Source organism: Apostichopus japonicus, chromosome 9 (genome assembly GCF_037975245.1).
Source record: "Apostichopus japonicus isolate 1M-3 chromosome 9, ASM3797524v1, whole genome shotgun sequence".
Lineage (NCBI taxonomy): Eukaryota > Metazoa > Echinodermata > Holothuroidea > Aspidochirotida > Stichopodidae > Apostichopus > Apostichopus japonicus.
In genome coordinates this window covers 3,229,081-3,245,612 of record NC_092569.1, presented here as the reverse complement: position 1 = coordinate 3,245,612, position 16,532 = coordinate 3,229,081, and the positions used below count along the sequence as shown (strand labels likewise).

At 37.9% G+C, this 16,532-nt stretch overlaps 1 protein-coding gene across 1 annotated transcript in view; it reads left to right on the top strand.

Annotated features, from left to right (window-relative positions):
* Window positions 1–16,532, top strand: part of LOC139973495 (laminin subunit alpha-2-like) — a 149,907-nt gene that overhangs the window by 30,959 nt on the left and 102,416 nt on the right. The window contains exon 2 of the mRNA XM_071980226.1: window positions 4,935–5,218. Coding sequence (XP_071836327.1) covers window positions 4,935–5,218 — 284 coding nt within the window. The remainder of the gene's footprint in view (window positions 1–4,934; window positions 5,219–16,532) is intronic.

The window sequence follows — 16,532 nt, the reverse complement described above, 5'->3', positions numbered from 1 at the left end:
GCTATAGGAGTGTTATTAACAGTACTGTAGTACAGTATGCTATAGGAGTTATTAACAGTACTGTAGTACAGTATGCCGTAGCAGTGTTATTAACAGTACTGTAGTACAGTATGCTATAGGAGTTATTAACAGTACTGTAGTACAGTATGCCGTAGCAGTGTTATTAATAGTACTGTAGTACAGTATGCTATAGGAGTATTATAACAGTACTGTAGTACTACAGTATGATATAGCAGTGTTATTAATAGTAGTGTATTATGTTATACTTTAGGAGTGTTATTAACAGTACTGTATTACAGTATGCTGTAGGAGTGATATTAAATAGTAAGTTAGTGTGTTACGTTATATGCTATAGGAGTGTTATTAATAATTCTGTATTACAAATTTGCTGTAGAAGTATAGTGTTCCTAACTCTTGTCAACAATAAGTGCAGGAATGTTGGTGATAGGATCACAGAATATGAAACCTGTATTTATAGATCATCGTGATTACCCTAGACGTAATATCATAGTCCCCTCAGGATGTTGCCCTATCCGACATCTGTTCCAACCCCAATTAATTCCCCCTCCCCCTCCCCCACAGTTATAATAAAAAAATAAGAGAAAAAATATAGAACAAGAATGTGCTTCCACTAAGAGCTAAAGATATATTTGTGAACATTCTAGGCATCCTGGCAGCCAGCTGATATTTCTTCCTTTGGGAGTTCATACCTCCTCCCATGGACATTTAATGTACAGTAGGCTGTAAGCCTTATTCCCCGTCCCTATTTACATCCCCCACCATAACCCCTCTTGTCATCATCTTCAAGTTAAATAGGATTTGATGATTATATGAAAACTAGAGCCATCTCCATTGGCTCTGGATATTATTTTGTAAAGTTTCCCATCTGATGGACAGATATTTTTATTCGTCCTAACCATCAGGTCTGCTTTTTGATATATATTCATCGTAACACCTAGGTGAAATACCATCGAATTCAAAACTGGTTGTCAGAGAAGTAATATCATATATCAGGATCTGGTCACCAGATGTAATATATCTCTGGCCAGTTAAAGGGATATAGCCCAGAATGTCACCTCTATGTTGACCCTGAAGGTCAGTTTGTACAATTGTGTAAATAAATAAAATTGTCCTTACAGAGATGTCAAGGTAAAATAACCCACTATTATTGAGGCTAGAACTTCCCAAACAGTGAGTGTGTGTGTACATCCACATGTATAACGTGGATGGAATTGTGTTTAGTTTATATGATCCATTAGACCTTAGCCTTCCAATAGGCATAACTGTAGGTTAAATCTTGCTAAACCATACAAAAATTACCTTACTGGAGGTTGTGATCCCCTCTCCCCTCCTCATCCCCATCAACAGTGTTCCCAGAGATCAAGAAATATTAAATTTGACGATAAAAATTAATTATCAAGAAGGTAATATGCTGTTAAGGATAGCAGTAAAATAAAAACAAATTGACAATGGGTGACCATAACGTGACTATCTAGCATGTTTCAGTAGTTATTTTAATGACGTCAAAGTAATTTGCATATTTAGTACATGTGGGATGTTGAGGGCTTTTATGATCAGGGCCATACATTCTGCCGAGAGCTGTTTCCTTAAATAAAAACATTGAATTCTTTGTTTTACAAACTGTGTGTAATCTTGTGCGTGGTCAGAAAGGGTTGGTGAAGGAAAGGGGAGGGGGTTGTGGGGGAGAGGAGGGGGAACATTGTAGAAGAGGCCAAGTTTTGGGGTGGAAAGGGGTTAGAAACGGGGTATATGGGATTCTTGATGTGGAAAGAAGAGCATTCTTTTAATTTGGTTAGAGAGACAGCTCTATAAACATTACAATATTTTAATTTTTTTTTTTTATAGATGCTGTTAAATTCAACTGCCATGTAGTGGCATGCAGTTGAAATTTGTAAGCTTAATACAAATGTAATCGTTGTACATGTAGGTAACTAGGATGCGCTAAGGTGTAATGGAACGAACAAAGTTTACTTTTCATGAAGTGCCAAAGGTTTGGATAGCTTTACAATAGTGACAAGAAAGATCTTGTTAGCAAATACAACACATGTGCTTTCGTCAAGCACACACTATCACATCAGTTAATCCAATGGTCAAACCCGTCTCATTGAGGGTAGCAGAGCCGAGTCAATTCCTCCTTGTAATCTGGTCCCATCTCCATTTGTCCAGCTCTTTACACAGGAAATACATCCTCTCACCACCAAAGAATGGTTTGTAAAGTGCTCTCTGTTTATCTGGATTTGTGATCAAACTGTGGAACATGCCAGAGTGTAATGGGGAAAGAAAAGGATTTGGTTTAGCAAATATAGACGATTATCTCAGGATCAATGGGAGAGGAGTTAATTATGATTGGGAAATAAAGAGAGAGAGAGAAAGGGAGAGGGGTGATTGATGGTAAGAGGTCTTAGATAAATATCACAGAAAATTCATGGCATGCTGCTCCAAGGGTTAAGTTGTGCTTGAGAAAATAGGGGTCATTAAAATATTACAGTTTGTTGTAGGTCAAAGGAGCATATGATTGTTTTTCGTCATGGGATAAGGGCAAGATTACTCTGCCATTTACCCATACAGTTTACGGACGGACTCTTCTATATTGATGAGTTGAAATAATTTTAGCAATCCATGTTACACTGCTTTGCAAAACAGTGAATAATTGATCACAGCCGTCTGTAATCATAAGGTTGTGGTTTAGATATGGGGCTCATACTTTTAATACACTAATCCCAAGCTAACCCACACCTCGATGGTAAACATCTCTGGGTAACACAGCATCACCCCCCACCCCACCTCACCCCATTTGATGATGTGATATACAGCTTCCTAACACACTTGTTGACTGGACTGAGTGACCAGTATTCATAGAGACGAACAACTTTTGATGTCGTCGTTGGAACAACCAGTTCATTATTTAGTATTGCTAAAGCACTATCATGCTAAGTCTTGATAACCAAAGCATTTTCCACCTGTCAAAAAGAAAATCCCCAAGCTGCATATTTAATTGATTTTGCAGTCATTTGGTGTTTGTACCACATGATCTATTACTCTAAAAATAAGTCAAAACATGAAAACATAGATTTGAAAATGAAGTACTTAAACATAACCACACAATTATTACAAATTCAAGTGTTATATCCATAGATCAAAATATGTTTTTGGTATTTTTGAGGGAGATTTCAACAATATGTTACTCTAGAGTGGTTCTGTCCAGGTTTACAGATATGGTCCAAGAAATTTGTGAAAAAGTTAAACATATCAGATTAACCACATTGTATTGCAATGAGATTAAATTGGCTTACGATTATTAAAATTAATATTTTATTCTGACTAGAAGTCAATCCTGTATATATCTGTTAAGAATTTGAAGCGTCGAAGACTGCTGACACGACCCGTAGAATTACTTCGAGAGCTGCTATTCTCTGTTTTTTTGTTAAATATTGATCTAAGCGCCTCACTGCATGTCGCAGTATTGATTACTTCTTAATTCTTGCCTGTTCAAAAGGACATCAAAACTGTGGCTAACAGTGTTAATAGTGCTTGAAATATACATGCACAGTGTTTATATCACCTTTTTTCATTGGTACTGTTTTAATGCAGCTCCTACATACTTCAGGTTTAAGGAAATAACAATTATTTTTACTGTGGTAGGTGTAGCCTCCATTTGTCTTGCAAACTCAGATATATTGTACCACTTCTCCTACCCCTTCTCCCACAAGAAAAATAAGGAGATAAACTGCACATTAAACTGTTTGGTATCAGCCTATAGGTGAATCCCCCTGTTGAAGAGTGATGTAGGGGAACACAATGTTGTCTACATGGGTAGAGTTGGGTGAGGTGGGTTGTAGTGGGGGGAGGGGGGAGCACCGATGAGAGTGGCTAAATATCACCGCAAAACCCTGCCAGGGGAGTGATATTAACGCTCATAAATTGAAAATTTATGTAGAAAGTTCTTTTACTTTTCCATGGGGGTGAAAAGCTTTGCTTGAAGAAACATAAAGTTATTGATTCACCAGGATACCCCTTTTAACATCACTTGCTCTGTTTAGTAATAATTAAAATATGGAAAACTATAAGGATTGCTTTATGTCCAAAAGTGAGCTTTTTTTCTTCTCTCAGCTTTTATTTGCATATATATGCTTGTGACAGAATTCTTCAAAAAAAAAGTAATTTGCAGGATTGGCTGCAATTCTTTCCACTCTCTCGCACAACCCAAATACAACTGAGGCGATATTCAACTACGGTGTGTTGTAAAATACGATTAATACTGTTATCATTGAGCCTGGTATAGTGTTTGCAACTCTACTGCAGTTCAACTGTACTACTTAAAATAGTATTTGTCTACAGGTAAATGACATTGATTGAAATGACATCGATTTAGTCTTATTTTTTCAAGATAATTTGCTTAGCATTTTGATAATAGAGACTTACAAGAATACCTTTTGGATATCATTAACATCCATGTATTCTCCCAGCAAAGTACATTCTCAACACATCTCTGTGTTTGTGGAAGGCATGTTAGTATTGGGTGAGTGGAGTGGGGGAGTGGAATGGGGTGGGGGTTCATTACACATGTTTGTTTGAAACATGTCTTGATGAAACTCATCTAATGCAGGTTCCATTTATTAATCTCTGTGTTTGTGGAAGGCATGTTAGTATAGGGTAAGTGGAGTGGGGGAGTGGAATGGGGTGGGGGAATGGGGTTGGGGGTTCATTACATATGTTTTGTTTGAAACATGTCTTGATGAAACCCACCAAATGCAGGTTCCATTTATTTATCTCTGTGTTTGTGGAAGGCATGTTAGCATTGGGTAAGTGGAGTGGGGAGTGGAATGGGGTTGGGGTTCATTACAATTGTTTGTTTGAAACATGTCTTTTAAACTCATCTAATGCAAGTTCCATTTATTTTATGTATTTTGCAGGGTTGTTCCCTCACGTATTCAACCTCGCAACTAGAGCAAGGATCACCTCCAACGCCACCTGCGGGGAAGCCAGGTCTGAAATATATTGCCGATTGGTCGAACACGTTCCAGATCCCAAAATAAGCTTCCCGCAATGCCGGGTTTGTGACCTCAACAGTGATCAGTCTGACGAGAGACATCCGATAGAACATGCCATCGACGGCACCAATAACTGGTGGCAGAGTCCAAGTATCGCCAATGGCATGCAATACCATTGGGTATCTGTCACCCTTGACCTGGGTCAGGTAAGTAAAACATTGTTTTCACTGATTAAAGGGCAAAGGTAGTCGAATCGATTTTAGCTGCACGTTCACCTTTGAGGATGAATGGGAGGGAAGTCTGATGCGACAAGGCCGATTTCACCTTTTGTAGTGTATGTATATTAGATCCTCCTGCAAGCAGGAACTCGCGAAGAAGCCTCATTGGCTTATCAAAGCCGCAAGCTGACCGAAGTCAGTCTCTTACATTCATATTTAACGTCCATGATTATGAATTGTTAATTGTCAACAACTCTGTAACTGGACGACATACATTAGTGTGAACACTCATGTACTCGGCATCAGACCCTGCAGAAGTGAGATCTCCCTTTCAGGGAGGATCCTAATCGGGCGATCAAGAATAGAAGAGTGAGTGAGTGACCGGCCATCTCCGGTTTACTTCCTCTCTTCCGGTTTACTTGCTCTAATCCGGTTAACTTGGTCTTGTGCGGTTTACTGGCTCTCATGACTTCAGTGGCTTTGTTTTTGTTTTCTTTGTAACGTCCACCTCGGAATAGGTTTCACAGATAGTTGGCGCAATATAAATGCTGTTATTATTATGATTATTATTATAATTTTAAAGTTTTAGCTAATTTCTAAATAACCATCATGACCTTGTTCTTGCATAATTGTCTTTTATGCAACATCGTGAACTTGTCCGTGGTTGGTTTTGTAACATCCGCGAGGGAATACAAGACCCTGATCCCCAGTTGAGGTCTCAAATGTGAACAAGGCCTTTATTCCCTTCGAACTTTGCATCTCTGGTTCTTTATAGTACTGTACAATAAATGAATATTCATAGAATTGAACATAAATCAATACATATTTCTTGTGTTATAACAAGAGCATTTCACAAGTGTCCTTATCATCTATGGTGCAGGGTTAACTTTGGCTGCTATGTAATACTAAGGTCAGTCTTGTCAATTCATATTTCATATCCACCTGAAAATTTGCACTCAAAAGCAGTCACAGTTCCTCTGGAGATTTTTCCAACCCAGAGGCCAAAATATTGGAAACCCATTCTCTAGTACGACAGGAGAATTCGATAATTTGGATCCCTGAAAAATAATTTCCCCAGAAAGTCTCTTGCCAGTGTGTTTTTCTGTAATTTTTCTTCCTGTCAGGGCAGGAAATTTTCTTAAGTGTGTTGGAATGTAAGTTTATTTGTGGTGTCTGTCCTCCATAGAGGTGAGGAATTGCCCACAAAAAGAAGAAAAAGAAAAAAAAAAAACGATAAAAAAAGGAAAAAAAAGAAGAAAAAAAAAGAGGAGAGCGAAGGAGAGAAAAGAAAGGTTGAGAGTAGGAAGTTATGAAATGTCAGTTTTTTTCCGGATGGAAATGTATTGATGAAAGATAAACAATAACACAAAAGAAGGTTGCGAAGAATAGACTAACCCTACCAGCCTTCTGCATATAAATGAACGTCAATCACTTAGACATCAAAATAAAGATTACCACTTGCTACCCTTGGGGGCAAAAACTTGAGATTATACAATTGTTAGTTTTATCGCCGGGTTTAGACTTTTAATAGCGCAGAAGAAGGGGGGGATTAAGTGCCACCGTAGGTATAAACACATTAGCCAAATTTGAAAGTTCAAACGTTGTTAAGACAGCCTGAAAGAGGCGATACACAACGGTCATATATGCATACAATTCTCGCTAACTGGGCTGTATGTAGCCGTAATTATTGCAATCAATTTACATTGTAGAGCTTATTTGTAAGAAACTATTTTACTGGTAGACTTTTGCATCCAAAACTGGATGTTTCTTTTAGGGTAATTGTCCCAACAGCAACTGTTGGTTTGTCCTGTAAGGTTCCTATAGCATAAAAACAAAACAAAAAACTTGGCAAGCCTTCAAGAACCAAGAACAATATTAAATTATGATCATCTCACTAGGAATTCTGTCGATATCGGGAAATGCATCTTGACGAAAAACAGGACATTGGTGGAGTGATTTCGGGAGAGATGTAGTTTTTTCCAGTGAACTGTCACCTCCCAACTTACCAGTACTAAGACCCCCAAAACTGGCAGAATATTTTCCGAACATTCTCTTTCTGTTGCCATCAATCACAGTCGTTTAAATTTTAATAGTTTGGTTGGACATTTTGTATGATATTTAAGTTTTCAGCTCATCTATTGATTTCAATATTTGAATATGGAATTACGTAGTACCATCTGGAACAAATCTTTAATTCCTTGCCTCATTGATGACAAATAACAATGTAGTTTTTAAAAATAGAGAAAAAAGAAAAAAAGAGGAAACATTCAGTCTTCAGACAACAATGAAACTAATTTGAAAAAAAACAAATGGATGGAAAGTTTAACCCGGAACCTTTGAACATAAAAACTTCATGAAAACGTCATGTAAATGTCACCATTTTCACCCCCCTTGGTTGTAAACATGCTAAGACAACATGGGTTGTAGCTAGGAATTTCCTCCTCCCAATGAAAAAACTTCCTCCTTAGGTTGTTTAATTTATCGAGTTCTTGCAAATAACTTCTGGCACCAAAGACAAAATGTCTAGACTAGCGTAAGTAATACACATATCAGAAAGGAAAGAAATATACTGATTGCATCCATTAAAGTTTGATGATAGTTCACCAGTAGTGCTGGTGGTCCCCGAAAAATATCCGGGGCGCTTAATGGGGGAGGGCAAGTTAGAGGGGGGGCAGGGGGGGAGGGGATGGAGGAAGAATCCAGCTTGCTCATCAGACTTTCTTACCTTTAATATTTCTAGCTGGTGCATAGTTACTCTGTGCATGTTTCACACAATATTACTTTGAACAGGGCAGAAGGGATAAGATAACTTAGTCTGTCTGTTGAACCATATTGCTTGTTTAAATTGAAACATCCCCCATCCCGCACCCCCTCTTCCCAACCGACAATAAGGGGAACTAGAATTAGTGAAGCTGTTAGAATTGAGGTCTGTGGATATAGAGACAGTGATCTGTTATATATTGATTGAGTGTGAGAAGGGTTGGAGCAGGGGTAGGTGGAGGGGCAGGGGTAGGTGGAGGGGCAGTGAGACATTGGATGGTTCACTCTCTTCAAATTTGATGTTAAACAGTGGTGCAACCTTGATCTTTATAACAATGAAATCTCACTAAAGAGATAAATTTATTCAAGATTACCTAATTTTTGAAGGAAACTTAGAAGAAATCAGTTTTTCAAATTTAGAAACATCCTTTGAAGCAAAAAGATAGCAGCTATATCTGTTTTGTGGGAAAAAAGTTCTGTTAAACTTTACATGACAAATTTCTTGTGACTATTAAAGTTGAATTAAACCCAGTAGGTGAATCTTGTGACCTTTGACATACATGTCAGCTCTAATCTTGCTCCCCTGGAAGTCTGCCAGTAAAGTTGGATTTGGAAGTTAGGGTTTGGATTCCCCTGGCCTGTTAGTGAGAGAGAATCATCTAATTTTACTCTGTGAATGTCTGTTTGAAGGAGTTATGAGGAATATTTTTGGAGAAATCTTAAGGGAGATGGGATATTTTTCTAGTGAAAAACTAACAGATGGTTCTCGCTAGAAATCAAGCCCATGAGTGAAAATTTACACCCTTCTGGGAAATAAACGATGCAGGTAAATCTATTGGTTTTAAAAGGAAGAACTGTTTGGAAAAGTTGTAGACAGATTTCCCGCGGGACGAGATAGAGAAATTTGAGTAGCTGTAAAAGTTTTGTTGATAAGAAAAATTTACTCTTGTTCCAAATATGTGCATTCAGATGATTGGAAGAAGCAAGTAGTAATTACAAACAATATTAGCTCTGGAATGCAAATCTGAAAAGAACACAAAACAACATAACGGACGGAGGCTGGAACCACCAACAGGGCGCTAAATCTGTTAAGGTCCATTTTGACAGATATGTTGTCGTCTGTACCGAGCACTACAGGGCAATGTACCATGAAAACATTGTTGTCTTTGGTTATTTTGAGCTCTAGTGCTCTAATAGATTGATGGGTAGTCTTAGGGTCACTAAAGGCAGCACTTGGCAGGATTTGGTCACTTATAAACCTTAAGCAGCTGTTTGTATTTGATCAATGTCAGTATTATCCAACCTGTTTAATACTCAAAATAAGATAGCAACTAATAAACCCAACCAAGTCACCCTCCCGCATAGATGTTTCCACTGGTGCCAATCGGTAGCTTTAAGACATTTAAGCTCTTAGTTAAAGACCTGTACCCTCGCCTTTTCCAACCCCCTCTCCCCGTTATCACAGAAATTGCCTCTCAAAAATTGAAATTATGTAAGCACCCTAGTAATGGGCCTGTACCCTCGCCCTTCCTGAACCCCTCCCAGTAATTATACAAAGGCAATTAAGTGCTATTATAGTGCTAGAATACGCAGCCAAGCAAACACTTTTACATAACGATACATTTTCTTCTGTCTCTATATATGCAGCTTGAATCATATGTGGAACTCATTTCTCCACATGTTCAATAAAGACAGTGTGAGAAGTTCATGCAATTTTTGTCTTGGTCTAAATTGGATTCATATGGTCCCAGCACCTCTTGCGTTGCATCCAGTTTAGTTCAACTTCAATAGCAGATGTTTGAACTTTATGCTGTTTTGTTCCTTTATTGGACTTGACTTCTCCAACTGCCCTCCATAGTCACTCTTAGCCCTAATGGCTTTGTAATGGTTTTAATTAGGGGTACAGAGTTGGTACATGTGGGTGTCCTATCGTGACCTATGGGGGTAGAAACTGCTTGAAATATATGCACACCAATTCTGTATGGATATAGATTGAAGGAGACCTACAAAATGTGATGTAAACTTTGTTGGGTTTTGGTCAATATTAAATATTTCCTAAATCTTTCTTCAATGTGCAAAATGAAGCTGGATCTGTAAAATTTCTTAGGGCTGATATGGATCATATGATGAATGGTGCTCTGATAAAAAAAGCGTTTTATATAGTGTTTGCACGGGTTATCCGGGTACCCGCCCGACGCGATGCTACCCGGTTCCTAATTTATTACCCGAATCCTAAGCAAAGTGTGATTTAAAGAAAAAAAACATTGGCAAACCGACGGTTAGGCAGATTTCCCATTGACTTAGTGTGGTGTTAGGCTACAATGTGGTCGAAGATAACAGCAATAACGAAGGGGCCCGCTCGACGCGATACTACCCGGTTCCTAATTTATTACCCGAATCATACGCAAAGTGTGATTGTTTAAAAAAAAAAATTGCAAACCGATGGTTAGGCTGATTTCCCATTGACTTAGTGTGTTGTTAGGCTACCATGTGTTCGAAGATAACAGCAATAACGAAAGCTTTCCATAGATATCTTATAACTGCGTCACAATTTCAGCTAATAAACAGATGGCTAGGCTAGACTACTCCCATTGACTTAGTGTGGTGTTAGGCAACCATGTGGTCGAGCGTAACAGCAATAACGAAAGTATTCCATGGATGTCTTATAACTGCGTCACAACTCCAGCAAATAAACAGATGGTTAGGCTTAGCTAGATTTCTCATTGACTTAGTATGGTGTTAGGCTACCATGTGGAAGAAATTATTATTTATTCATTCGTTTATTTCAAAGAAGGAAAGGCTGACAAGGAATTTTTCGCGATGTTTATGGATTATAGACGGGATAACTAAAAAATAGTAATCGCAAGTGGCTTTTTACTAATCGTTTATTCCAAATGCGATCAAATTGCGCGAATCGCGCCGCTAATGCGAACCCTGGGTCTGCATAATAGATAGTAGTAGTATTAAAAACTGTTTAAGAGCTAAATTGGATATTTATATGGTTTGATCCAATAGACATGCACGAGCTAGCATAAGCAGCGCCGGCAGTGCGATGTTAGTAGAAATGCTAATTATAATTAAATAATTAATTTATTAACAAGTTAATGAAAGAAACAGAAGCAAATAAAAAATTTTGAGGGAGGTTTTATTCCTTATCTTACACCTACGTACAGTGGCGTAGGAAGGTACTTTTGAGTGGGGGGGCTGAAGACTGATGGACGGTCGGGGGAGGGGTCTAAGGGGAGGGGGTGTCCCCCTCCCCTTTGGAAATTTGTGCATTTCCAGGTGCCCTCAGATGCAATTTGGTGCAATATAGCACACTTCAACACCCACTCCATTTTGTAAACTTAATTTTGTATTTTCACCTGGCCTTAGATGCAATTTGGTGCTCCAAATGAGATTTTTTTCTCATTTGGAAATGAAAATGGGGTTTTCTGACTTGCGAAGCGGGGGGGCGGAATGATACTTCCGCCCCTCCACATTTTTCACTGGGGGGCTGGCGCCCCCCAGCCCCCCGGTTCCTACGCCCTTGCCTACGTATTTAAACATGAAAACATTGTCAGTAGAGAATATAATGCATTTATTACAGCATCCAATATGTAATTTCTTGAAAATCGTGATACACGCGGGTAAACAATTTTTTTCCGGGTACCCGGATACCCGACGGGTAACGGCCCTCGGGTACCCGGTTCCCGATTTTTGGACCCGTGTAAACACTAGTTTTATACATTCAGACTTGTATGCATTCTTGAGCCATTTACTAGAAAAATATTTAACGGTGGAAAATAGCCAGAGAATATCAAAGGGTGATACTCTCTTCATAAGTACTGTGTTAATTTAGTTACTTAGGACAAAAAAGACGATTTTTGATAGTACAAAGAGTTGTAAAAAATGGACGTATAGGTACAAAGAGTTGTAAAAAAAATGGACACATAAAGGTACGGCGGTAGTCCTTGACAAGTGTGAACATTACCAGATCAAATGAGGACTATATATACACACATTTGTCTCATACTCTGACCACCTCTAGATTTTCTGCTAAAATGAGTAAATATACTCCAAATTCTCAGTTTCATGTTTTGACAAGGCTTAAATGGACATGTTTCACTTTCACAGTACAGTTTTCTGCCACCTTTCTTTCTCTTTTATATTTTTATTTATTTATTTATATTTTTTTATTGGAGATTTGGTCTTAATGGGTGGGCAGAATTTATTTCCTGGATTTTGGTGATTACGATCAAATCGATACATAGTTTTGATTAATCTTACAGATACTGACTTTTATTTTATGGCATATGAGTCATCAGTTAGTTTGTAGTTTTTGGGATGTACAGATCGGATGGTTTAGTTTTGTTTAGTTGCAAAAGAGGAGAGAGTGACCTCCACAAAACTGTGAATATACAGAAACCCAAATACATCTGAATTCCTTGTGTAGTTGATTTTTGGAATTAGGATAGTTAAATATATAGCTATGCTGAATTACAAGCTGTTGCAGAGAAACGGGGGGAAAAAAATTCTGGTTCATTTAGGCATAGCCCACAACCAAAAATCACTCCCACTCTCACCAAATTCTCCTCCCCCCTCCAAATTCTTCCCCCGCCCCTGGTTTAAGTGTTATTTCTAGACCCTAGACATTTCATCAGTTGTGGGATGTTACACAATCCCTTAAGTCCACCTGTCACCCTCAGATTACCCTTAAGAGGTGACAAGTTCATACAATTACCATAATGAGGTAATGTGCCAACAAATCCCCTCTGATCCTTACCTGGCTTTCAGTCAGTTATATTCACAGTCAAGTGTAATTTCTCCCTAAGCTGATTACCACACACTAGCAAGCTAACAAGAAAAGCTTCCTCAAGGAACTGGTTCCTTCTCATTCTGTGAGAGTATTAGTAGGCACAAACTGTACTCTTTTCATGCAGGGTTAAAGGGCCACCCTATGATGCTACATTTGACAGGACTTGAGGTAAAGTTGTTGGGTTCCTGCAATATCTTTTAACTGTAGGGTTGAGCAGTTGGGAGTCTGACCTCAATATATGACCGTTACTAGCAAATTTTCGAGCACAGCTACTTGACCCGGAAGTAATTGTTTCGCGCAAATCCGGTTCTACGGACTTCGGTTCGCTACTTCCATGTATGGATGTAATCGGTAAAATTCGCAAACATCCCAATGTCATTCGGGTTTACGAGTATCGTAGCTCGATAAAGGATACTTTAGAGACTCAAATACGATCATTTCCGGAAAGAAACGAAGATTTTACCAATAGAACAGTGCATTTTCTTATCGACGACCAACGCAAAAACATAAAGGTAAGTCAAATCGAGTCGACGTCTATCGTTATGTGACTTTCGCGTCTTAGACAACTTTTAACCGTAAAAATAGCATTTTTGTAATATATAAGCTTGAATCTTACTCATATTTTTCAGAAAAGTTGTAACTCCCCCGAAAAGTGTGATTTTTTGGTCAACGAAAATGGTGCTCCTATGTGGTTTTGGTTGCCCCTAATACATGTATCCTAACGTACATAATACACATATACACGAAAGCACCGTATCCTATAACGTGCAGCCTAGCGCTATATGTCGACTATGATGTAGCTAGTGCTAGATTTGCAACGTCTCGTATTTTTCGTAATCTTTCTATTCGGCATAGATTCCCTTCATTTTTTTGCGTTAATATGGAAAAATCAGGGAGTTGATAAGTCACGGTACTACTGATTGCTACTAAATAGTTAAAATTTAAAAATTCGAGGGCATAGCGGACAGTAATATTACTCCTAGTACAAGCCTAGGCTAGCCTATAGGCCTAGTACTTTTGTATTTACTAAAGTAATATACTACGACAAGTTTTTACTACAGGTAGGCCCTAGCCTAGTTTTAGTAATACTAGAATACCTGCATAGTTTAGTCCAATTTTAATAATGGACTAAGGCTTATAACCTTTAGTTCTTAGCCTACGCCTTCTTGTCCTTGTGTAATAATTCTAAGGGGCCTGTTCTTGAAAAGATTTGGACTGCATAAGATACAATTTAGTATTATTATTATTATACAAAAATTATTAGTAGTACTAGTAGACTTCCTTTGTACTATGTATAAGTTAAGATCATGGCTTATTATGAGTTTTATTAAAGCTGGACTGGGTGAAAATTTCCTCCATGCTGGGATCGGGATCCATTTCAATGTCACTTTGTTACAAGTGTTCAAGACCGGTATTAGATCCATGACTTAAGTCTAGGCCCAATTCCCTATTCTTAATATGTAGAGCAAGATACGTAACACAGAAATAAAACTAGCTTGCTTTATACTGCTTACACTTTTTACTTATTGCTATTACAGTTATTGCTATTACAGTTAGACCTACTGCTGGTACTTGAGAACAATTGCACCTCATAGAGCCATGTAGTTGTACATAGCTACTTATAATTCCAGGTGACTTAAAACAATATCAGGGATAATTTTGTGACAACATGTTTTGCTGTTAACGAGAGTTTACGATCTTTTTATTGTTATGTTGTTTTCTATGATAGGTACAGTAGTAGAAGTACTTAGTCATTCACGTAGTCTTCCCTATGTGTGTGTGTCACACACAGATTTCTCTAAGGTGCTTCCCATGTATATATGACCAAAAAAAAGTTATTCCCAAAAAGAAGAAAAGTTTCATTCACTATTAGATTTGTTTTGTTATGTATAATGACTAACATTGCAAAATGCAGTTCCACTGGTATTAAGTATTAGCCCAGAGAGCTTCCAGAGTTTATTACATCCTCATGTTTATTATCCTCATATCTGAAGTCTTCATATAAGAGTTTATTTATAGAAATCTGTTAATAAATGTAGTCTCACATTCTATTTAATACTATATATCTTTAAGTTACTAGCTCTGTTATATGTACCCGTAGTAAGAAGGAATGCAGCCTGTGGATCAGTTAAGTGCCTGTTGTTACAACTCTGCTCCAAACTATTGTTTGTTTAATCAGGTTGTATTATTAGTGTGCTACCTTTAAGCAATTTTGTTTTCTATATATATGTAATTTACATTTTTCCTCAGTTTCTGTTATACTCTTATAGAATGAACAAGTTGTGTGCAGCAACAGGCTGTAATATACTCAGCAGTCTCATGCCTATTCTCTAGCTAACTCGAACAGGGTATTGGCCCAGACACATACACTGGAAGTTAACTGTGTAGAATAGATTGTTGTTTGGAATTTATGTGCTGATTTTGGAACCATTTCTTGGGAAATGTTGGTACTTAAATTGGTTAATTTAGTCGTGACAACTGACCAATGTGGCTGGAACAACAGAAGATATGACCTGGAAAATTAACAAAATGGATGGCTCGAACTGGCTGACATGGAATTTCCAGATGAGACATTTGTTTCTTGCAAAAGGCCTGTGGGCTATGAGGATGGCTCAGGAAAGTTGGGGGTTACTGTATGTGAGAAGTAGAAGAGTGCAAACTTGAAAAAGACACAACTGGCATTTTTCATCATTGTGCTTGCAATAGCATCTAGTCAGCTGGAATTAATTACAACAAGTGACAAACCAAGTGATGCTTAGGATGCCTTGCGTACTCTGTTCGAAAAGGATTCTCTAACCAACAAAATTCAGCTCAAGAAAAAGTACCTCAGAACTGAAATGGCAGAGGGCAAGTCAGTTGGAAATAATTTGAATTATATGAAAGGAAGTATGAATCGTTGGGATGCTATTGGTGCTCCTATTTCTGAAGAAGACCAGGTTGTTAAAGTTATATGTCAAGTTTGGACTTATTTATTTACTTTCTACTCTTACCATTTACTTTTATATATTTGTCTTTTAATTTTAATCTTATGCTATATCTTATGCTATATGTCACAGGTATATCTCACCATTTCAAAGTTACAAAACTATCCATCCTGCCACCTGAACTGTTTTTGTTATGTCATGCCTTCACTATGCCACCTTGAAATACCCTTTCCAGTCATAATGCACTTGACATTGTGTGTGATTTTTTTTCAGACAATATTATTGTATGAAGTCTTCACAGTATGAAGTGAGTTTCATTTCAAGAAGTATTCAAATTTTGTTAAGCTATTCCTTCCATTTGAACAAAGTATTTCACTTTGAAGTGATCGAAGTAATTTATATTTCATGCCCATATTTTCACAGGACATTAAAACATGTTCTTTCATGGAGAGTGTCACACCAAATGTTTTTTGTTTTCTTTTTTCTGTTGCTTAAAGTGCCTTATTGTTACAGTTATAAAATCAATAAAAGACCAGGCAACTCTATTTCCACTGTTGACTAATGTTCTACTATGCATGTGCAAAAGAAAAAGAAAACAGCCCTACTCAAAATATTTGGTCAGAGTATCCATAGAACGTAATGTATCCAAACGCGTCCTGTGTACTGAAAGTCCGCTTTTAATTAAAGTCCCCATATGTGGCAAAACCACCTCATCCCTCCAAAATACCCTAACTCTTCCCAAAGCTGGTGAACACCACACCCATCCCAAAGCTGGGAAACTCCAAACCCTTCCCCAAATCCGCTAAGCACCACATTTCCT